Here is a 24,211-nt window from a genome sequence, read left to right as displayed (position 1 = left end):
ATGAAAGACTTTTCCTTTTTTAATTAGACTATGCAGACCACTTTTTAAACTGAAGTAGTCAAACAGCATGCTGCAGAAATAGACAAAAGCCTGTTCTAAATGGACTAGGTCAGAGATCAAACTTTTCTATTGTTTGCTGTGAATCCCCTAAAAATAGAAAGCCCAAAGCTAACAGTGCAGCACAGTTGATGGTCTCCCAAGTAACAAAATCAGCAAAAGTGAATGTCACAGCACCATCTAGTGCTTCTTGTTCCAGCAATGCAGTAAATTACTTTTCTGCTTAATTCGGGTATGTAGGTGGAGAAGAGGGAATGCATTGGATGCGTCTACGTTCTGACAACTTATTTTCTCTCAGCTTGTGCCGAGATAGGAGGGAGCTGAGGGATGTAAATGAGCTTTGCCATTTTACATGGCTGGAGATTTTGCCAGTACAGCTGCTGTGAGTTCCTCCTATTTATACTTTTAACATTCAGTTAGTTTTTCCTCCTGAGAATAGTTGGGATGAGGGCACAGGAGTCCACGTGCTGAAAAAAGGGAGACAAGCACTGCCATTAATGAGCGAAGTGACCAAAGTGAGTATTTTGTGGGAGCAGAGAGGTATTTTTGGTAGAGCATATGTTCTCTCTTGTGTGTGTGAATGACTGACAAGTGGGAGGTTGGTATTTGTCTGCAAACACCTTTTGCTGAGAACTCCACTCATATTGAATGCATTTACCTCAGGTCACCAGCACCCAAGCCTTTGCTTCCTTCATCCCTAGTATGACCCTCAGCAATATCAAATGAAATTCCAAGTTTTGCTCTATTATAATGTCCCTTACATTGCTGTCCTTTTTTTTTTTTCCTCCTGTTTTTTTCTTCTAGAAAAGTGATTAGTGTCCTATGACTCCAAAGTGCCATGAGGTTAATCAACAGCAGTTTTGCAAATAGCCACTATTGCCAGCCATTGATGGCTAGGTACAAACGAAACAATATGAGCTTGGGCAGCAAACCCTATGAGGACTAGTAGCATGGCATGTAAAAATTGTTGCTAATCTATGTTCTTACCAACAGCACTCCTGTAACAAAATGAAAATTCACATCAGCTGGCTGTGCGTGTCTTCAATAAACAGCTGCTAAAAAGAAAAATAGCCCTTCATCGTACCAAAGTGCTCTGGCTTCATCTAAATTACAGTAATCTGGGCTACTCACAGATAGATTGACACTGACCAGATTAACATACTTCGGGATAAATGCACAGTTGCCTTGGCCAAATTTAATACAGCAACTTGAGATTGACACAGCTGCTCTTCAGTCTGCAACCTACTGCTTTCTGTCTTCCAATGGAAGAGTATGGAATGGCCTCTGGTGCTTCCAGTCTGAGTTTGGGAACACAGCATGTGCTGGGAGGGACTGAAGTGTGAGATTCATGAGCCTCACTCTTCAAACTAGAGATTGTCTTTTGTGTTCATAAAGCCAAACATTCATATATTGAATGTACCTTCTAAGACTGTCAGGTTAAAAAATTAAAATTAATCACACCTCAGAGTATTTTAATAAAATAAACATCCCAGTAGTAACATGTAATCCAACAGAAATCACATACCTTAGGAAAGGAATTCACTCTGTTTTCACTGTGCCTTTGTTGGAAAAGCTGGTGGATATTAATATAGGTAATTCACAGTCATAGCCTAAATTAGAATTTATGTCCAATCTAGTTTTGGAACTAGAATTAAGGCAGCAGCTAGAACTGTACATTCTGCACACAAATATAGCTCTTAGCAGAGTTAACATCACAAAGATGTGAAGTCATCCAAAGTAAGAATTCCTTGTTCTGGTCCTAGGATGTCCAGCAGTCATCATTTCGATTTTTGTTAAATATATATAATATTTCATTAAAACAAACAAACAAAAAACCATGCCTCATTCAATCATCTGAATTGAGAAACTCAGCAGTCATTAAAAAAAATAGGTTCTGTCCTTCATCACTCTGGGAACATGCTGAAGAGTGTGACTCAGACGTAAAGAAAAACCCCCAACAACAGAAAGCCAGCTGTGTCAGCATGTTGAAAGACGTGAAAATTATGTTTTGTGACTGTTTTTCCTAATCAAATGCTAGGGTTTGTAGAAGAGATGGGTCGTAATTTCTTAAGAGCTCAGTTTGCGAGGCTGCAAGCCAGCATGTCTACAAAAACGTGGTAGATTTTATTATGGCATGTGTGGTAGCTACAGAATGCTGGAGTGGTGTGCATCATACTGAGATGATGCAGATAGTGCAACCTCTGTTTGAGAGAACTTGGTGTATTATCAGGGGCACATCTGTAACACATTCCTTGTGGCAAATGTCATATTGAATCTTTGTATTAATGCTGTATGGGTAATGTTGAAATGCCCCCCTGTGATGCTGAGGAACGCAGTGCCGGGTCTGACAGCTGCTGCCAGCAGGTCGATTGGGGCCTCTGTGCTATTTGTCTTCAAAATATATTTCTTTTTGAACACTTCAGTTATGAAAACTAAGTTGCATTTACTTTGTTCCTGGCTAGGGCAGGACACTGCTTTAGTGGAATATAAGACACGTTAGTGAGGAAAAGCAGGAATTTCTTGCCCAGGGCTGATCTGCAGGGGACGAGGGAAGGAGTATTGCACGGCTTTGCTCGGTTGTGAGGCAGAGCGGCGCTGCTCCGGCCCGGCACCCACAGCTCGGCTCCGAGCGCAGCCCCGTCCCGCCCGGCCCGGCGCCGCCAGGGGCCGCTCCACAGCGTCTCGGCTCCCGGCCTGGCTCCGGCGGCGGCCGCGGCTCCTCCTCCCGCCACCCCCCCTTTCCCAGGCTCCTCTCCAGGTAAACAGCGATGGCCGCCGAGGAGGGAGGTGACGGACGCCGTAACATGGGGAACCACCTGCAGCTGGTGCCTGGTAACGGGGGAGCCGGCAGCGGGAAGGCCGGGGGAGGGTGGAGGCAGGGCTGGGGGCGGCTGTGGGGGGCGGGGGAGGAGCTGGGGGAAGCGGGTGTGGGTCTGGCCGGGCAGCTGTGCCGCGGAGACCGAAGTGCCCGGAAGCGGTAAATTCGTGTACAATCATCAGATAGCGGAGATAAGGATTTGCTTTTAATGGAGAAAATCGGCTCCAGCAGCTTAGGGGGAGGCGGAAGGGGAGAGCGGGCCGTTGGGCGAGGAGAGGGCGCGGCTCACTGCCACGCGCCTGGTGCCGAGTGCCAGCAATGGGCCTGGCGCCGCCCTGCGCCCCGGTACCGCCCTGCACGGCCCGTGTGGGCCTGTCTGCTCCGGGCTGTGGGTGGCTGTGGGCTGCGGGCCGCCTTCTGGCTGTCAGCGCAGGCCTCGCCTATCGTTGGCTGCCTCATGTTGGCAGCGGGGGGTGTGCAGAGGTTGTCATTACCGAGCGGCGTTCAGAGAAGTGCAAACTCGTCAGTTATTCTCTCTGGCAGCGTGCTTTTAAAAATCGGTTTGACTGTTGTGGGTAAGGACACTCAGTAGCAGTAGCGGCCGTGATGCAGCCGGTCAGGTGGAATGTGCTGAAAAGGTGCAGGTCCCACCAGAGTTGGCAGATAATCTGCTCAGCAGATTTGGGCTACTCTGAAACCGAATGAAATTGGAAGGAGAGTTGTTTGCTGGTTTAGAAAGGCTCCACTCAACCTCAGTGCTCTGTAGTGTCAGCAGGGAAACAGGAGGTGCAGGAGAGCAGTGCTGGGTTGCACGGTGCCCAGGCTTCCTGCAGTGTGCATGCGGGAGTTTGCAGAGCAGCCTGGTTTGTCTGTCCACGGACCGCAGCAGAATTCCTTGTGTAGATAGATGCCTGTTGCATAATAAGGTGTATTTTTCATATTTAGAATGTAGTGACTCCAAAGTGACGTGAGCTCACGTTTTTGGCTCTGAGAGCAACTCCTGCTAACCTGGGAAAAGATACATTATTTCAGAAGGAGCGTGTACCTAGTGGTGAGTCAGTCCTGCCAGTAACCATTGTGATTTGCTGTGGAAGGAAATAGTAGGAGAATGTTATGCCTGTGTATTTTAAATGACATAAGGATACCAGCCTTAGTATTTCCTACCCTGTTTCTGTTTGTTAAACGAGGTTTGTGTTTCCTCAGTTCTGCACAAAGATGTTGGCAGTGGGTCAGGATGAGCATCCAAGAGTGCCCAGCCTGCACTGAGGGAAGTGAGAGCTTGGTCACACTCGAGCTCTCGCTAACTGTGAAATTAAGAACTCAACTAAAACACAGTTAGGAGCGATGAAGATACAGTTCCTTTTGTCTTCTGTCTCTCACTCCCGTAGTGTGACCGAAGAGGAGTGTGAGGATGGTGTTTTTTCCACGTTCTCATGGTGCTGCTGCTGCAGTGAAATGAGTCATCATTCCTCCCAGCCTTCCAGATTGCCTCTGCCACCACACAGTCAGGGTGCGATTTTGGCAAGAGCATGCAAAAGTTTGCAGGGTACAGGCACTCACATCAACCACTGTTAATTCCTATTGTGTTCAGGAGAGCAAATGAAACAGCCTTTCTCTAACAGGCTATTAAAAGTGCTCGTGATTCATACAACTTAATGAGTGCAAGTAAACCAGAATGCAGTTTTTGATGACGATGGCCTCCCTCCCCCCCCAGCCCACAGTGCTGCTCCAGAACCACCCAAAGACTTTCTGCTCTGCCCCTCCATCAGGCTAGAGGGCAATGGCTCTCTTCTACGTGTTACTCTTTTTGTCATCACTAATGTTTAGGATTCCTAACTGCATATCACAGAATAAATAAATTATGCAGGAATTATTATTATTATTTTTTTAACAGTAATGAAGGAAGTGGTGTCTTACTTCTCTAAGTTCATTAATGAAATGCCAAAGAGAGTCTGTAACCTCTTTTCTGGCAGTGCTGGGTCATTTCTGTTTGAGATGAATACAGCGCAGGACTGATTTGAAACATCAGTGGGTTGTGCTGTTCCTCCTACAGACAAAGTATGTAGTGCTGTGTAAAGCATGCAGGTTTTTGGGTTTTCTTTAGTGAGTTAAAACAGAAACATAAACAGTGCTTTTGGGATTGTCCATTACTCAGCAGTTACTGATGTAAGAATCTTGCAGAAGTTGCAAGGTTTGTGACATCTATTTTAGATATAGGATGGTGTATAATTACTATTGGTGTTTAAAGTGCAAGGAAATAGGATGGAGTAACGCAGTCACCCATGTGCAGTAGTCACATTGTATTTGTTTTGGGTGAATGTACAGGCCTACCTTATAATTCACAGCATGGACAGTGAAACCAGCATTTTAGAAACACATCTTTCTTTATTATCTTCATTATGTTTTTTTGTATTTACTTTTAAATATGGATATGAATTTTATACAGATAAATGCAAAATAGAACATGCAGGTTACTTAGTTGTGTTCTTTCTTGAAAGTAATTTTGGGTTTGACTCCTAGGGCTACAAATGGCATGAAAATAGTGATCTTTAAATACTATTTTGTACCTGAAATTCTCTTCAGAGTCATAATATCACCTTCCTTTGTAGTTTGGGCCTTTCTGTGTGTGCAGCGTTCGGCTTTTGTGGTCATGTTTGGTATATACAGAGGAGAGGTTGACAGCAGTGAAATTGTCTGGGAACATCAGCAAGAGTATTTGCCTGAGTATAGAGCTTCAGATTGCTTGCAGCTCAGTTGCTTTATGCACTTAGTTGCATTGTTCAGTTTTGTACCACATCAAGTGGTGCATTCAGCCTCCTACAGGAAATGAAGTTGGTTGGCCTCCTTGTGTTGCAGGCAGAAGGCATTCAGAACTGAAGTAGAAAACAGCTTCTGAAGTAAAAATTGGACCTGAGAGAATTTGTGTATTTAATCAGCAGCCCAAAAGAGCTTGTTCCTTAGCTGTTCAACAAATACATAACCCGCTTCTGAGTCTTTCTGCGGTGCAGTCATTTTGCTGTAACAATAAGAAAATTATTTACCAATAGGAAAACTGCTTCCCAGTGAAAGGCAATAGCCTGGGGATATTGCAGGCAGTTCTGTGATTCTCTGATTTTTCTCAGTATCTTCATCTGTGCTGGTTGATATGTACACAGTATTCTGTATGTGCTTATTAGCAGAGAGCGAGGAAGAGGATGACAATGAAATGGAAGTTGAAGATCAAGATGGTAAAGAAGCCGAAAAGCCAAACATGATTAATTTTGACACCAGTTTGCCAACATCACACATGGTATGTCCTTCTCCATATATCTTCTATTAAACACATTTCAAAACAGCTTTGATTGTTTTTATGTAATTCTGTCATTAAATCCTTGACTCTTACTTTCTTTTATCATGGATCTTATCATGACTTACTGTGTTCAGTATTTAGGTTCTGATATGGAAGAGTTTCACGGGAGAACGCTGCACGATGATGACAGCTGTCAGGTGATTCCAGTGTTGCCCCATGTGATGGTGATGTTGATTCCTGGACAGACGTTACCTCTTCAGCTTTTTCACCCTCAAGAGGTTAGCATGGTGCGGAATTTAATTCAGAAAGACAGAACATTTGCTGTTCTTGCATACAGGTAAAATAAACGAGTGAGTTTACTGATGGTACACAGCATGTGTTTTTAGCACAGTTTCTTTGGATAGTAAATCAAAAGCAGATGATTGCATCGGTTCTGTGGTGAAAACTAAGTTGTGGTTTGGAATTGTTAGACAAAAATAATCTTCCAGCACAGCATGAGAAGTAGCTCCGTGACAGCATCACATGTATTTAAGAAAAGCAGAACGTGTTCTTGTTTGAGCACTCTTGTGATTTTGCTGTTTGAATGCATTGCCTCCATTTTACTTAGCAGTCTTGGTCTGAAGTGTAAAAATTTCATCCTTGTTCTGAAACTTTATTGCCGTAGAGGTGTATTTGCTTGCTTTGTGTATAAGCAAGCACTGATGAAGGTGTGACAGTAGAGGCACGTGAGATGATGGAGAAGTGGAAAAGGCTCATGTGTGCCAAAAGAAGAGGGAGCGTTCCTCCCTCTTACTCGTCATTTACTATGCTTTAATTTATGTAGGAAATGGAAATAGTTGTTTTTAGAAAGTCAATCTGAAGAGGTTTGGTACTTTCAAAGTCTGCCTTTCAAGTTGGTGAGCCTTGTATTCTGGGATTCTTACCTCTACCTCCTTAAAATAAAACCAAATAGCGAACCCCCCCCCCTCCAACATTAGAATTAGCTTTTAAAATGGGGAAAAAATGTTTGCAGCAGTTTGAAGGCATTTTACCACATTTAGCTTTTTGATTAAGGCTGAGTGGTAAGATTTTACAGTCAGTGCAGGTAGATTAACGAGAGAAATCTGAACAGTCCTATTTGGAGGGTTGGTAACTTTTTAAATTCTGTTGCTTTTAGTAACGTACGTGAAAGGGAAGCACATTTTGGAACAACAGCAGAAATATATGCCTACAGAGAAGAGCAGGAATACGGAATTGAAACGGTCAAAGTAAAAGCAATAGGAAGACAGAGATTCAAGGTGCTTGAAATACGAACCCAGTCAGACGGGTAAGAAAATAACGTATTTGATTTTACATACTGCAAATTTTGTTTGACCAAAACATTTATCTCACGTTGCTGCTGCATGTGGCCTTTCAGTCACACAACTGGCTCATTAGTGTTTTTGTACTTATTCTTCAGCTGTATGTTTTAGTTGTAACTTGGCTCTGAGATTCTCAAAATAACATCAGCCTGTAGTTTGATTTGACATGTGTGAAAGTATCTGTCAGAATTATTTTGTTTCTGAAAATTAAGCTGGAAATATCTCTCATATCCATGTTTCAAATCAAATGTGAACTGAGAGGAGGCTCTCCTCTATCAAGTGTGTGCCTTGTGTTGTCTTGTGGAAAGCCTCCCTGATACCAGCTTCCATACCTCTAAAAAACTGTAACTTGCGTTTTCCTAAGTCCTCTCTAGAGGTCTGCACACGACATGTTCCATTGAACTTTATGTGCAGTTGCATCTCTGAACTGCTGCAGGCAGCAGTCTGACAATGCAGCTAATAACAGAATGCCTGCCCTTTTTCTATTCTGAGTGATCTTTAGCTACTGAGCTTGAACAACATACAGAAGCATCCAGCTGGATGATTCAGATATGGAGAGGACAGTTACTGATCCCGAGAGAGTTGGTTTTCTTGGGGATGACTGGAGGCTGGTAATAATAATGGAGGAATAAGTCACTTCTCTTGCTCGTTTTTCCTTTTGTAGAACATAAAAGCACCCTTGAAATAATGATATGCATCTTATATTTCAGGATTTCTGATGCATCATACTGTTAAAAAAAACTCCTTCCTTCTAGGCAGTATTCTTGGTAGCTGTCTAACTGTTATCAGACACAGTGGAATAGGTGACCTGGTTGATGCTAGGATATTAAAGGACAATCAGAGGAGTCTATATCCTATTTCTGCTGATTTTGAACTCTAGCTAAGCACATAAGCTTTTGTGGTTTGAAGATAGCAAACTGTATTTCAGCTAAATTTCCTTTCTGAGAGTTTGGTATGTAATAGCTGACTGTTAGTTTAATACCAAAGGTAACTCGAGGAGACAAAAATCTGAAAATCCAGTGCTGAGACAGTAGAACATCGTATTGTGTAGCTGTTGTCAGTCAGACTTCCATCTGCCACAATCCCAACAGCTAACCCGTGCTCTAAAACACACAGGCATCCTGTTGTATCTCGTGGAAAAGGAAGTTAACTGGGAAAGGAAAAAAAACAGCAAGTAACTTTTGCTGAAAATATTGGAGTTCTGGAGGCCAATGCAAAAAATATTTGGGAAGCAGCTAATTCTGACTTTTAAAGGCAAATTAAGGATAGAAGAATCTATAATTCTTTGCTTCTACTTGGATTTTAGATGTACTAAATTTAAGCGTACACCAAAGTCCAGTCAGCACAATGGCTTCGACAAGTTAGCCAAGGGTGTGAGTCCGTATTTTAGAGCAGTACGTGCTTTGTTTGTTAATACGCTGTGTGTTTCCTAAGGTAATTTGATTTATGTTAGTACAACATAAACTCTGATATAGTGGATTCCTGCTTAAATTCTGTGGCACCGTGTATTGATAAGCAGTAAAATCAATTTTTAATACTCTTGTATATGTGTATTTCTCCCTTTTTCTTTTCTTTTATCAGAATCCAACAGGCTAAAGTACAAATCCTTCCTGAGCGAGTGCTGCCTTCAACAATGTCAGCAGTACAGCTGCAGTCTCTCAGCCGACGTCACATATTTCCTTCTTCAAAACCTAAAGTGTGGCAGGATCGAGCTTTTCGTCAGTGGTGGCAGAAGTATCAGAAGGTTGGAAGCAGATTGTTTTTTATTACTGTTTTTCATGGTATTAAATTCCATCTCTTCGTCTTCAGAGATGGATGCACAACTGAGATGCTGGATACCAAGCTCCTGGTTTTTATTTTTCTTTTTTTAATAACAGATTGTGTTATTATTTATCAGCTATCAACAGTAGGGAAATGCATGTTGTATATGAGTTCCTTTGTTTATTCATTTACAGATAAATGTGTCAGAGATGATGCTTATTGCTAAAGCTCATGGATGATGAAGCATTGGTAGAAAAAACAGCAAGTGTTTTTTGTTTGTAGGTAGATCAGAAAAACATCCTGACTTTAAGTAATCCAACAGTTGTCTTCATTGGTAATTGTTCTGTTGTGAGAAAAACTCCTCTGGAATTTCTGACTAGCACTGTTGTTTGTAACATATCAGTTTTCCACTTTAAAAATACGACTGTATATTCTTTGAATTTGTCAGCTTCGGATACCTGATATTCCTCATTAATCTCTTTCTTTGATTTTTTTTGTATTTATTCATGTGAATGAATTGATACAAAATACTTTTATCACCTTACATAGTCAGTATCAGTAATTGCTGTGGTTGCTGAGACATCAATAGCAGATGGGAAAACAAGATGCATTACCTAATAGCACTTACATTTTTGAACCGTCTAGATTTCAGATATTCTTTTGAAAGGCATAATTTCTTATTACTAAGTAGTAAAAGTACTCATAATGCTGAGACAGATTTTCTGAGAAAATCCATGTATTGTCTATCTTGTACAAAAGTTGTAGCACTCAGTGCATTTGAGAAGTGTTTCAGAAGCCTCATTAAATATTGGCAGGGGTGGTGATAATTTGTCTTTAAATAATCAGATGTCTGGTTTACACAAACAAAAGAGAGACATGTTGGTAAAATCTGCAAATATTAAATAAAAATTATTTCTGATTTTGATTTCAGAGGAAGTTTCACTGTGCCAGTCTGACATCGTGGCCTCCCTGGCTTTACTCTTTATATGATGCTGTAAGTATTATCAAACAATATATATTGCATTTTTTTATATCTATTTTCTGGATAATATTAAGGTTTATTTTATTGGCTCATAAGTGTTATTTTTTTTTTTAAGAAGGGTATAACTGGTAGTTTACCAGTAAGAGTAGTAAAGGCTTCCCCTCTGTATAGTTGGTCCCTGGTGCTTGTGTGTGCATCTGGGATGGATTACCAAGGTTCAGGTTCCTGCTCTGTTGCAGAGCACTTAGTAGCATCAGGTGGGTCTTTCCTGTTGGAGTTAGTTTACTTTTTAAAAAACTTGTATTTTTCTTCATACGCTTATGTGGAAATGTGCATTTAATACATAAAGGGTCTGAGATGGAGGAGGCTAATTCTGCTTAGCCCAGATCTAGACATGTGTAGAGTCTGAATAGTTATCTACTTACCTCAGATGAGATTTACAGCTATTGTTGGTTGTTTTTTGCCCATTTCCTGTATTGTTTTGTTCTTAGCTTAAGACATGGAGGTATGAAGTATCTGTAGTTGGCATTTAAGACTTAAAAGAATTACATCATGGAAAATAGCTTCCTGTACATTTTGCTTCCTTTTTCTAAGAAAACAGAATTACCTATGTACTTACATTAGGCTTTTCTTCTACCAAAAGGAAACCTTGATGGAAAGAGTCAAGAGGCAGCTACATGAATGGGATGAAAATCTTAAAGATGAGTCTCTTCCAACAAACCCAATAGGTATGATCTTTAGCTTATGAACTTAAAGTAGAATTAGGAAAAAAGAATCCTAAGACCATAAGAGTTTGATAATTACTTTCTAGTGACAGTACGTTTCTAGCTTCTAAAGTTTCATTTCAGTTGAGTAAATTTTGGTAGTTGATGTCATTGGCTTTGACAAGAACTTACAAAGAAATGAATATCCTCCAATTGTTTTAAAACACTTGTAGTAAAAGAAATAAAGCTCTCTTGTGCTCCTTACAGGAGGAATGTGATTTGAATGTTTCATAAGAAAACAAGAGCCAAAAGCATATGAGATTTTCGAAGTTTCTGCAGGTGTCTGTTTGGATGTACAGAGATGAGCTCTGAAAGTCCATTATAAACTGACGTTTTAGCTCTCAATCTGTAACTGAGTAGAACTGGTAGGTTTATTTCTTTCTTAAATTCTAACAGGCCTGCTACTTTCTCATTTCTAGATTTTTCTTACAGAGTTGCTGCTTGCCTGCCAATTGATGATGCGTTACGCATACAGTTGCTTAAAATAGGTAGTGCTATTCAGCGACTCCGATGTGAATTAGATATTATGAACAAAGTGAGTATTGTTATACCTGTTATTTACTTTAAAACTGTTCTCTCCACCACCATAAAAAAAAAAAACAACAAAAGACAACTGTTACCATCTGTAACAAATAATACTTCTGGAGAATGAGCTTGGGAGTTTTTAGTTTGCCTTGAAAAGTTGGCTCAAGGAAGAAACTGTTGTTAATTCTAGACTTATTTTGCAGCAAGAATCCTATTTGCTTTTGTTAGAAATCATATTTCAACACCTCATTACAGTGCCTTCTCCAAGAGATGGTGCTGTAAGTCCAGTGTTGCTGTTACCAACCTTTTGAACATCAGAACACCATGTTGCCAGAATAGTGTACTGCAGTGAAGCAGTGTTGTGCTATGAAGACGTGTGCATTTTGTGGCAAAAGATAAATCTTTGTAGTATTGAGCTATTGAGTATAAATCTTAGGCTGAAAGGATTTTTTTTTTTAGCCAAAGACATATATTGACTTCTTAAGTAATAACTTCTTAAAGATGTTTTAAAACAAGTGATCTTTTTCTTGCTGTTCTATAGCCATATTATGCTCTAAGTATAGGTTGCAGCATTTTATTTTTACATTGTACATTGCTTAATAATATAACTGTTATTTTATAATGCAAGTATTGGACCTCACACTGAATCCATGTGTTTTAGAAACAGATGTTTTTGGCAACATCTTTCAGTATTTCCAATAGCAGCTCAGATTGCTACTCATGTTCCAAACTGAAAACACTGAAAGAGTCATCAGCATAGCTAAAATTTGTCTGGTAGTTGGTAGCAAGAATAATCACTGTTGAATTTCTCACTAGAGAGATGAAGTTTTGGTAATACATTCATCGCAGTGCACCTCCTGAAAAATCATAATAAAGCATTCTACTAAGCTGATTTAAATAGTTATTTTCCTGGCAATGTTAGTGATGAATTGTTTGGTTCTGCTTTATATAAATTGTAGGAGATAAATTACTCTGTCATCATAATTAAGAAAAAGGTCAATGCAGCATACGTATTTGTCTTGATAAATCTAAGGCAATTGATCTGCACTGTTCTCAAATTTTAGAAGAACTTCAATGATTACATTTGTATTCATTCTACCTTTTCTGTTATATCTTAGATAACAAAGTTTTGTTTTTTTTTCTAAAGTAGCTTTTAAGGATCTTAGCAATTTGACTCTTATTTCATACTCAGATTTTTTTTAAGATGAAAAAAGTGTATAGATTTTTAAAAATTAATGTTAATGATTACCATGAGTAAGTAAAATGCATACAGATTTTTATCCTTTGATATAAAGAGTAAAACATAAGTGACTGCTGCCCAGATGAACAAAGGAACCAGTACAGTTTGTCCTGAGAGAACAGAAGAGAAATGTTATTATTTGCCACTGTGCTGACAAGTATCTGGAAATGAGTGAAGTTACCCTCTTTTTTCTTTTTTTTTTTTTCTTGAAGTGTACATCTCTTTGTTGTAAGCAATGCCAGGATACAGAAATAACAACCAAGAATGAAATATTCAGGTGAGTTTATTGCTCCTAATCAAGTAAAGCACATGATAGAGACTTAATATTTTTGGTTAACCAGGCTCTCAGGTTTTGAGAGAAACATTATTAACCACCTTAAATGGGATGGATTCCATAGCAACATCCTATCAGCTGTTCTCTAATAACTTGTTACCTTTAACAAACAGCTGGGCAAGGTGCAGATGAACATGAGAATATTGTAACCCTTACTTGGGCAATCTGTGTTTAAACACGTTTTCTTGAACTCTGACAAAATTTTTAATTGTCTTTTACAGTTTATCCTTATGTGGACCCATGGCAGCGTATGTGAATCCTCATGGTTACATCCATGAAACCCTTACTGTATATAAAGCCTGCAACTTGAATCTCAGTGGACGACCATCAACAGAACACAGCTGGTTTCCTGGGTAATACTGTTCAACTATTAATACGTGACATCAATCTGGTTGCAAACTTTTCTATTCCACTATGGGAAACACAATGTATAAATGCAGTTACTCTACTGCAATGGTTTTTAAGACCTAAAATGAATGAATGTTACAGTAATTAACACTAACTCTGTCTTAATCTGATTATCACTGAATGTCTTTAAACGGTCTTGCTATCTGGAAAAATAGCAGAATTAATTGTCAAGATGTAAAAGTCTGCCTAATAATGGTCTTGTGCCAAAATGCCACGCTTCCCTGGTAGTGATTTTTTGCTTTAGATAAGCATGCTTCAGGCATACATTCAAAACTTCAAATACTTGGCCTCTTAAAAAGAGCCATATTATATTATATTTGAATTACATTCTTTATGGTCTTTCACCAAATCACATACCTATGTGGTCCCTTTAGTAGCACAGTATCAGAAAACATTCTTCTATCCAGAATGCTTTAAGTACTTTCTCTCCTTGAAGGTGATTTTTTTTTGTTATTCTTTGGGTTGTTTTTTTTTGACAGGTATGCCTGGACTATAGCCCAATGCAGAATCTGTGGGAACCATATGGGATGGAAGTTCACAGCTACCAAAAAAGATATGTCACCACAAAAATTCTGGGGATTGACACGGTCTGCTCTCCTGCCTCGGATTCCAGAAGCAGAGGACGAGTTGGGCCACGACAGATCTCCGTTACTCTGCTTGTAATCCAGTACCCTGCTTCGGAGATGAACAGGCAGTACTCTGTCTCTTAGATACATCTGCTTAGTTCTGCTTTTGATGCTCACTTAAAAACTAACAAAACAAGAACTCGCAGCCACGCGCAAAGAAAGCTTCACCTTTGGCGTGCATCCACATTGCTGTTGTTTCAGACACGCTGAGAACTGAAGGTAGATTCTTAAAAATGACAGCTGTGGAGAGAAGGTGGCACGAGACCCCAGGAAATCAGTTCATTTGGACAGACTTGACTCTGAACTTTCTACTTCCTCTGAACTTTCATTTCAGGAAAATGTTTGCTGCTATCAGCCTGCAGTGAAAGAAATGGAGTATAATTATGCAACGTGATGGTAGATTCCAGTAGTTCATTGCAGGATATTTCCCTTACCGAAAAGTGTTTTTGATGAGAATTCCTGTTTCTAACTATGTGGAATACTTGCAGTTTTATCTCGTGATGTTTGAAATATTTGCTGAATAACCATGAAAGAGCGTACAAGGCTGGAGGATTCTGTGTTGGTGATGTCAGTAGCAGTGGTGTAACTGGCAGAGCTGACTGCTGGGTGCAGCTAGAACAGCTATGCCAGAAAATGCCCTTTGAAAGGAGCTTATATGAAGTATTTGGTCCTTAGAAGGTCTGTGGTGTATTGAGCATTTCTGACTTCAGAAGTCTTTTAAATTTTGAAGTATTGATACAGAATATACTGATCAGTCCCAGAACATAAAAGACATTGTCATTTACTGTTGTTTACTTTGGAATGTAAGTTCTATATTTTCTGAAATAATTTCATTGGGAGATCAGCTTCCAGGAATGCGTGCCTGGGATTCCTTGAAGTATTCTCTAAAATACCTAACTGGAGATTTTTCTCTAATACACATTTTGATGAGAGAGTCAGCATATCTTTTTTTCCCTTCGGTGCTTTAATATAAGGTAAGATTTTAGATTGTCACCTCACCTTAAAGAAACAAACTGACAGTGCTTTTCTCCCCCCACTCTTTTTCAGTTTGTTTGTTTCCTGGAATTCTGTCTGTGCTACAGAAATGGATGCTAAAAGGGGGCAGCTTTTGCTACTGCTTGGTTGTTTTTTTTCCCCTCTGAACAAATGCAGAATCTGAAGATGGCAAGATTTCTTCACTTTGTGAGTGTACATACACTTTTTTTTTTTTTTTTTTTTACCTCGAAGCTATTGCATTCACTATTTCTTATAAGTACATTTTCAAGAACTTGCATTGTTAAATACTATGAGAATACTGTTTAAGGTTGAAGATGCAACCCAATAATTGTTCCTTCCCAGTCGCATCAGACATGTAGCATGGACAGATTACTGCACTGAGAGGCTAAGGTCAGACCTCTGCAAGACAAGTATGATCTGATCTCATCTGAGTAGTATTTGTTACAATACAGCTTAGGAAAAATCCAGATGTGAAGAGATGCCAGATGCTGAAAGGCTGTTAGTATATTATGCTGAGTATGTAGAAACTAATGATTGTGTAACTCAGGTTTAGTTCTTTGAAGCCTTCTACCTCTGTGCTTCTGTAATAACTTTTGTTTTCTCCATAGACATCTTTAATACCATATTTAATTGTCTGTGCAGTACTGATTTGCCAGTGAACTGTGAAAAGCAATACTTTGAATATAATTCTGAACAAATAGGGGGTGAATGCGCTCATTTTCTTGTAGAAAACGTTCATTGTGTTTATGTAATAAGCTTTCAAAAGACTAAAGTAAGGAGTAGTGTGTGAGACTGTGAAACTTCTGTACCTAGATAACCAGTAGAACCACACTTAGCTTCCCCCTCACTCCCTGCACACAGACACACACACACAGAGCCACACGTGACTTAGCTGTAGGCTTGTATTGTTTTTTCCCCTCTAAGATACTCAAGTACCTCTTGTTCCCATTACCCTCAGTAGGGCTTGCGGGCACTGCTTAAGTATCTTCTCCTGCCATTTGCTTTCGGTGAGCGAGGCTTTCAGGATGATGATTTTCTCAGCTCTCTGGATTTCACAAGGTGTTTTGGGTTTTGGCTAAGTCTTTCAGATGGCCTGAATTAAAAATGGCATTATGTTCACAATGCTTAAATACAAAATAAGCATATTTTTGGTATTGTGTGTATATATATATATATATATATATATATATATATATATATTGTCAAGTGTAGCTAATATTACCAAGTGAGACAGCTCACAAGTAAATTAGCACTAACTTCATCTTAGCATTGATGATGATTTTTCAGCTGCCTGACTTTCTTCGAGTTCCCATTTGTAAGTCTGTGACTTTGCAGGTTGAAAGCAAGCATAATTCAGCTTGCTGCAAAATTGGGGAATCCTGTCATGGTGAAGCTGGCAGTAAAGTGCTACGAACTGCACAGCCAGCATGTGACTTGCAGTGTGGATGTGGAGTCATGAAAGGCTCAATATGTTGATGAATGTTCTCTATGCTTCTTTTATCTTCTTTTGGAGAGAAAACTACTAGAATGTTGGGACTGTGGAAATCTATTACTGGCAAATATGGCCATCGTAAGCTTTTGAGAGCTAAGTACAAAGAAAATCAGCATATCTTATGGTAATAGCTATATTTACTACATTCAGTGGTTGGCACGTGGCTTCATGCTGTAATTAATCCAGTTAATGTGCTGGCTGCTGCCAAGAGAGAGTTTTTCTCCCACTGTAATTTCTCTTCTTATGGGAGACCTGGGAATTACACAGCTGCAGGATGGGTGTGCTGGTGGCACTGCGATGGCCTTGCTAGGTCTGATGAAAGGCTTAAAGGCATGTTGGGGGGGAACCACTGGAGGAGGGAACCCCAGGGGGTTGCCCTCTTGTAGTATTGCTGCAATAGCATAACGATGTCATACAATCAGAGCCTGTAATATTGCGAGCTTTCTTATAGCTTAGTTTTGATGACTGTGTGGAATGATAACAGGATACTTGCGCGCTTGTTCTAAAATGTTCTAGCTGTTCATTTTTTTTTAATAATAATGCTATTTTTGTATGCGCTGCAGTTCATTTTGTTCGTTGTCGATCACCTTTAATTGCTTTGTACGAGCTGTGGAAGGTGTAGCACATTCTCTGCTTTAAGCAAACTCTTCCTCTGTCTGCCTTTTGGGACAAATTTTCAGGAAAATCTCATTGCTTGCAAACATTTGCAAAGAATAAAATTCAATTTGTTTCAAACTGATCGTAGTGAACACACTTTCTGCTGACTGTTGGGAAGAAAGAAAATGTCTGGTTTAACACTGTTTAGCTTTCAGAAAATGGTGGTAAGGGAGGTTAAGAGCAATGATGGGCCATTGACCCAGTACTGCTGCAGCCCTGCTGCTGCCCTGCCACTGGGGCACAGCCCTGTGACCCAAGGTGTCCACTCAGGCTGGGGGGCAAGCCTGTTGATTATGATGGGGTGGCACAAAGGCAGCGGTACCTGCATGGGGACCTGTCTCCACAGGTGTCATATTTCTTTTGGTATAGCTCTATCTGAAGGTACAGTGAGTAAATGGGGCTGTAGGATGGCAGTTTAGGCTGTATGCAGGTAGTAGAGCTTGCAGAATTGAATTTCAGAGTCGTGGAGAGGTACTGTGTTACCACGTTATGAAGAAATTATCTAAAATGTCAAAGCAAAATGTCAAAGCATTAAATGCTTGTCCTAAAGTGCCCTGACCACAGTGAGGTAAGTTCTGGGTGTCTATGCTGTGGAGGCAGAAGTCAAGGGAGGGAGGTGGAGGTAAGTGGGCTATGTATGTCAAGTTTGGGCAATCCCCTGTCTAGTCCCGTTCTGTCCCCCTTCACTGTTTCCTTCCATCCCTCCCTCCCTTCCATTCACCACACATTTCATCCTACCATATTTCCACATGATAGCACAAACTGTTTTCTCCTTTATTATTACTGTTCACACTTTCTGCATACAACTTAACAATTCTTCTTTATCCATGCGGTACCCGCTCTTCTTCCATTCTTCCCTTAGCTGCTGTAGTGCTGAGCCAATTTCTTTTCCACAAGTTATACCCATTTTCCGTAAATCGTGGCCACTAACAGGAAAAGTAGGAACAGTCCACTGCTGCATTTCTTTTAAAAGCTGCTCTTCTCCTTGGTACTTCAGAAGTTCTAAGATTTTGGAAATTGTATTTGTTTCCCTAGACTGAAAAAAAAATAGGATTTATTAGGAGAAACTAAATAACAATTCAGTCCATTACTATACCCTCTAAGCATACTTCTGCACTGTAATCTGGATTTGAGGAATTGACCGTCTGGACCTCTCCCTCATCGGGTTTACAACAGCCTGGGGAGTCCAGCAAATACTTGGAAACTTCATGGATTTCATTTACTGGCTTTTTAGCCGTTATCTGCAACCTACATCCAGAGAGGAACTTAGACATTCCCCATGGGAGAATGTATAATGTAAGGTATATTGCCGTCCTCACTGCTGAAACTGGCATCTTTAACCTATGGTCTCAGTTACTGCAATAAAAGTACAGAACTTAACTTTAACACTCTGGAAGAAGTTGTGTGTTTAACAGTACTTCGTGAAGACCACATACCACTGTTCAGGTACTATGCAAACTCTGAATACACAACTGAAGGATTTGAATCTCGCGTGAAGGACTGGAGTCCCCTGAGGTCCAAATCCTGTCTTATGCTGTAATGCAGTAGGAGATTTCAGTTGACACAGTATAGCAAACTATCAGTCCCTAGCTGTGTTCACAGAAACAGGCCACAGTTTCAGATGTTTCCTTGTCTGGAAATTCATGGTGTACTTAAAAAGCCAAGCACGACAATATCAAGTAGACTTACATCCATTATGAAGTCTTGATATGGTTTAAGAGGTTCCGGACCCGTCGCTTTAGTTAACTCCTCACGGTGTTTCAGCAAAAAGAAGCCAAGGTTTTTCTCCTCTTTTGAGATTTTCAGCCTCAAATCAAGGTTTGTTACATCATCCTTCCCCCTGAACAATGACGTCAGAACAGTCATGGGTTTTGGACACAAACTTTCAGTATTTTTACTGACTCTGTCAAGTTCATCCAGACTTCCATTAACTGGTAAACCTAAAGAGAAGAAGTTCAGTAAAGTGTAGTAAGAAACAAGGACATGAACAAAGGTAAAACCAAACAAGTTTCATCTCATTTGCCATGCTGCAATTCCTCAGTTTCCTATTCCTGTATCATTTACAGTCATTTAACTTTACCTATGTACTGAGCGACGTCCAGCTCATACAGAAGTCGAACCAAATGATTCACGTGGTTTCCAATGAGAATTTTCTTCAGTTCCACCCAAATCCTTTCTCCTGAAATCCCAGCCAAACCTTTGGCGTTGTCTTTAATTGCTTGCAGTGTGCTAGGTTCATGATCGCCAGGTTTTTCTGCAATCCTTCCGTAAAACCTGCCCAAAGACAACCGCTCCATGTCACCACGTTAATCCATTTCTTACTGCTATTCATAGAACTAAGGTCATGGCAAATGCTGATTATTCTACTTCAAAATACTAGAGGACAAAACACAAATTAAGAAAAAATTGTAGTTGCTGAAATCTCTGCCTTATTTTTCTACCGTAAATCTTCACGTTCCTCACTCTCTTTCAATTTCACCAAGAGTGCTAAAAGAGAAAACTGCAGAGATTGTATGACTTGCAGAAGTTCAGTGCCAAAGAAAAAAGGCACAAGACAGGTTAAGCTGTTACACTGTCCAACGCAAATAAATCAGTCCTGGTAAGATTTACTCTCCCTCTCCCAGACTGCATAAAGCTTCAGGGCAAGTAATTGCACTTTTCTATTGGTTACATGTCAACAACCGGACATCAATGAACTTATTATTCTGTTTTAATTACACTTGAAAGAGAACTGTTGTAATGGCTGTTTTCAAAGGACAGCGTATTCCTCACTCACGGAGAAAAGAGAAGCCAAAATATGCTGCTTTCATCTTTTTCTGAGGAAAAAGCATTGTCTGAATTTTGATACACAACCTTCTCCATGAAACTCCATTTCTACATCTCCAATGAGTCACTGGAAGTACTTATTTCTATCATTCCCTCATCTAAACAAGGTGAAAGCTGGTACCTGAAATATCTTAGGATTCGTAAATAATCTTCTTGTATTCTTGCACTTGCCTTTCCCACAAATCTTATTTTCTTGTTTTTTAAGTCTTCATATCCATTAAAGAAATCATACAGCATCCCATCCAAGCCTGGAAGATGAAAAAACGTAGAAGCAGAAATTTAATGAACACTCTTACTGAAAATGCAGAGGATGAATGGTGTGATTTGATACGGCTTGCTGTATTTGTACAGACCTTTTGGCTGACAGCAGTATAAACAAGATAGAAAAAGAACAAGAGGGAAAATGTACTGGCCTGATTTGAAAAGCAGTGTTTCATCTGCATGTTTCCTTTTGAAAGAACTTTACCTAAGAACATGGAATTGACAGTCAGATCCCTCCTTTCAGCATCCTTCTCCCAGTCGGTGGTGAATTCCACCTCTGCGTGCCGTCCATCGGTGACGATATCTATTCTAAGAGTGGTAATTTCAAAATTCTGTTCATGGAGCTGAAAATCCCACAGAGGTCGTTATTCCAACATGAATACAAATACAAAGGCTATCAAAGGCTATACATTTTCCTGCCCCGCACTGGTTTGCACACAAACACATACGATGTTTCCACACAAAGCTGACATCAGAACTCCCAGATCCCTCACAATAATACTCCTTTCCGTACAGCTGTTCAAGACAGCCTGCAGAAACCTTCCTGCAGGAGGTTAAGAAGCAGAGGACCGTGCAGGACAGAGGATGAAAGTAAGACCTGAGAAAGCAGGAAGCATAGAATCAGCTCCCCCCCCCGACACGGCCTGCACGTACTGTTAGAGAAGACCCACAGCCCGACTGTAAACCAACCCTGGCAGTGATGGTTCCGTGTTTCTCTCCTTTGTTATTGATCAGTCGAACGCCAGCAGACGTGAACATATCCTTCATCTGTTCCGGTGTAGCGGTAGTGGCAAAATCCACATCCTGAGGCGTCATTCCACTGAGCAAATCCCTCACAGCACCGCCCGCTATTCTCAGCTCGTAGTTCTTCTTCTCAAACAATTCTGACACGGAGAGGAAAACAATGAAGAACAGAACCGCCCGGGGCCGCAACAACGCCCCCCGCAGGGACCCGGAGCGGCCGCACGGAGCGCCCCGGGGGCACCGCCCGCCCGGCCGTCCCTCACCTGCCACGCTGCGCAGCCCCGGCGTGAACAGCGCCTGGAACTGCGGGGATTGCAGCCTCATGGCGCGCGCCGCGCGGTGCCGCAGCCGGAGAGGGGGAAGCAGCCGGGCCCTGCAGGGCAGAAGCAACACCTCAGCCCACATCTGGGGAGAAACAGCGAAACGGCGCGTCAGCCCGAGGGCCTCCGCCGCGGGGAGAGGCCCCGCAGGAGCCCCGCACTCACCCGCGGGCTGCCGGCCTCGATAGGCCCGAGTTGCTGCTCCGTGCGGCTCCGGAGCGGCGCAGCGCGATGAGCTCAGCGGCGCGACCCGGCACGCCCCCGCCAACCCCCACAAAGGCTCCTCACGGGCGCCCCCTGCCGGCCGTTCCGGGCATCGCAGCCCCGCGGCATGAGCGGTGCAGAACCGCAGCTCAATAAGGTGTGCAGAGACCACCGGCCGCCGACCCGTCCCCACCGCGTGCCTCGGGAAACAGCTCTACCTTTCAACTCCATGCAGCACGCTAAGAGGTGACATCTCACACCCCCGGGGGGTTAAGCTCCCTGCAGCTGTCTCAGCACACCGCCTGCCTCGCTCTGTAACGAAGCACAAAGGCGCTCCTGTGGCAAATGGTGAAACTGCTCACCTGGGCGCTCAGTCAGCACAGGGTGGGCGAGCGGGGGGCTCCGGGCTGTCTGCTCTCCTCTGACTGTGGCATCCTCTGTGCACGAGGAACAGGCATGGCATAGCTCTCCCAGGACTGGCAGACCTGGCACGGCTGCTGTGAAGCCTTCAGGGTCCGCCAGCACGCTGCGTCCATCCGAGCACTGGTTCTGAGGTCACTTCAGCAATCCACGAAGCAGCTTTAAACATCGCGGCTGCTGAACTTCGTGCAGGACAAACTCCTGGGCTCATTCAGCTTTTCTTTAACGTGGGGAAATATTTGGGCAGGAGTCCTGGGGTTTGGCACAGCTCGGGGTGTCCGTCTGCCATCCCTGCAGTGCCATCACACTGCTGGTTCCACGTGTGGGGCACAGCACAGCTCTCTGTGCCCCCCCTGGCAGCTCTGCTGTGGGATTTGCAGAGCGGTGCTGCAGAGATCTCCCAAACACTGCTCAAATAGACAGCTCGGTTCCCTTTGAAGTTCCAAGCCGGAATAAATCTGTCTCAGCCAAAAATGCTACGGGTTCTTTGTACCTGAAAAGAGATGTTACACAGATCTGTTCAGCCTTTCAAGCACCCAACAGATCAGCACTTTGCTGTAGAAAGGAGAGTGCTTATGAGCGCAAAAGGGTTTTTGGGAATGACCTATTGCAAAAAGCATCTCACATTTACAATAATTTTGTCAGGCTTGTGTAAGAACATAAGAACATAACCTTTTCTTACCTGTTCTTTTTGTGACTGCTTCTTTTGTTAAATATTCTGCCTCACCTTTAGAAACAACCGCTTTTCTGCTGTAACACCGAGCTGCAGCTGTCAGAGCTCCCTGCTCAACAACGAGCTGTTTATTCAGGAGTGCACAGACACAGAACACGGCACCTCGCTTACCGCCGTGCCTCCCAGCAGCATTTGACTGCAACCCTCATTCCCAGCTGACGTTTGTCTAAAGGTGCCTGGCCACAGTGTCCTGTTGCGCTGCCCCCCCCAGCACTGAAGGTGTTCCCTTCACATCTAACCTGCATTTTACCTGTCATTATCTTTTATTTCTATTATTTCCCCACTGCAATGGACTTGGAGAACATGTGAAAGTCGTCATTTGTGCTCTAAGATGGCAGCTCTGCATGTGCATTCCCCTATTTTGTTTTGAGGAGTGTCTCCACCGGTTCTGGGTTTTGTAGCATCCATCACTGCACACTGAGCTCCCACTGTTTGCTTCGTGTCTTTCTTCAGTGCAGCATCTGAACAGGGCAGTGCGTCAAGTGGAGGCTTTATCAGCGCTGAGCAGAGCAGAAAGATTGCTTCACATGTCTTGCAGAGGATGCCAGCTCCCAGCTGCCCCAGCACGCCTTTTTCACAAGTGCACAACAGTTGTTGAATCCTCCGTCATTTATGACCTGCCATAACCCCAGATCCTTCTCTGTAGAGCAGATACCTAATCACTAATTGATTACTAACCGCTTGTAATTTGCAGTTAATTGCGCCTAAATGTAGTTGAGAGCTCGGCCATACTGAACTGGGCCCAATTTTGATGATTTTTGAAGAACTTGCTTAAATCTAGTTCTAGCCTCCAAAGAACTCACCTCTCCCAGCTTGCATCACCTTCACATTTAGAAGAGTTCTCTGTATTTGCAATCCAGGTTTCTAATGAATACGTCATTAGCCCTCTCATGCTTCCTCTGGGCCTATTATGAACAGACTCACTTTCTGCAGGGTTTTCTCTGTGCCTTTAGGTTGTTTTCCACTCCTTTTGAGCCTGTCTTATCCAACCTTCTCATGGATCACAGCTCAGAGCTCTCTGCACGAGATTGGGAAGCTGGTCTTGCTCTGGTGCCAGTAATTTCTCCAGATACCACCTACAGACACATGGCTGTATGGCAGGATGACTGGACAAGGTGATACTGCACGGTCTTCCAACAACATTAGGATAGATCTTCCAGGGGCTGAACAACTTGGGATGTCAGCACTGGTCAGTAAGTCGATTCTCTGCAGTGAGTTTTTAAACATTCCTGGCTCTTCAAAAGTTAGTAGAGAATCATCAGACCGTAGACTACGGTATACAACTAACCCTCAATACATAAAGTAAAACCATGTGCTAGAACAAAGCCTTCCATTCTGTGGTTAAATCCGCAGTTCCCTTTTTACAATGCATGCTTGTCTATCTTATCATCTCCTATCATTTCTGAAGTACCTA

The 24,211-nt window shown here is 41.9% G+C and overlaps 2 protein-coding genes across 27 annotated transcripts in view; one reads left to right on the top strand and one right to left on the bottom strand.

Annotated features, from left to right (window-relative positions):
• Positions 1 to 17,371, top strand: part of CRBN (cereblon) — a 68,422-nt gene extending 51,051 nt beyond the window's left edge. For 22 of the 25 annotated variants that reach the window (XM_046899996.1, XM_040646323.2, XM_046899988.1 and 19 more), the window contains 10 exons: positions 6,052 to 6,164; positions 6,299 to 6,501; positions 7,321 to 7,470; positions 9,086 to 9,248; positions 10,197 to 10,259; positions 10,891 to 10,975; positions 11,431 to 11,546; positions 12,989 to 13,053; positions 13,332 to 13,463; positions 13,998 to 17,371. In XM_046899996.1, coding sequence (XP_046755952.1) covers positions 6,052 to 6,164; positions 6,299 to 6,501; positions 7,321 to 7,470; positions 9,086 to 9,248; positions 10,197 to 10,259; positions 10,891 to 10,975; positions 11,431 to 11,546; positions 12,989 to 13,053; positions 13,332 to 13,463; positions 13,998 to 14,181 — 1,274 coding nt within the window. In that variant the 3' untranslated portion in view covers positions 14,182 to 17,371. 25 annotated transcript variants of the gene reach the window in all.
• Positions 17,372 to 18,031: 660 nt separating this feature from the next.
• Positions 18,032 to 21,665, bottom strand: TRNT1 (tRNA nucleotidyl transferase 1). 2 transcript variants are annotated; one of them, XM_015293207.4, is made up of 8 exons: positions 21,606 to 21,665; positions 21,384 to 21,525; positions 21,067 to 21,260; positions 20,582 to 20,720; positions 20,237 to 20,363; positions 19,370 to 19,563; positions 18,979 to 19,229; positions 18,032 to 18,325 (listed from the first exon to the last, which is right to left on the bottom strand). In XM_015293207.4, exons 2-8 carry the CDS (start codon positions 21,523 to 21,525, stop codon positions 18,077 to 18,079), a joined length of 1,296 nt encoding a protein of 431 aa, XP_015148693.1. In that variant the 5' UTR covers positions 21,606 to 21,665; the 3' UTR covers positions 18,032 to 18,076. The 2 variants fall into 2 exon arrangements, with proteins under 2 accessions (XP_015148693.1, XP_015148694.1); XM_015293208.4 differs by having other exon boundaries at positions 21,384 to 21,493.
• Positions 21,666 to 24,211: the final 2,546 nt, after the last annotated feature.

Source organism: Gallus gallus, chromosome 12 (assembly GCF_016699485.2).
Source record: "Gallus gallus isolate bGalGal1 chromosome 12, bGalGal1.mat.broiler.GRCg7b, whole genome shotgun sequence".
In the NCBI taxonomy this organism is placed as follows: Eukaryota; Metazoa; Chordata; class Aves; order Galliformes; family Phasianidae; genus Gallus; species Gallus gallus.
This window is presented reverse-complemented; position numbering and strand designations above follow the sequence as displayed.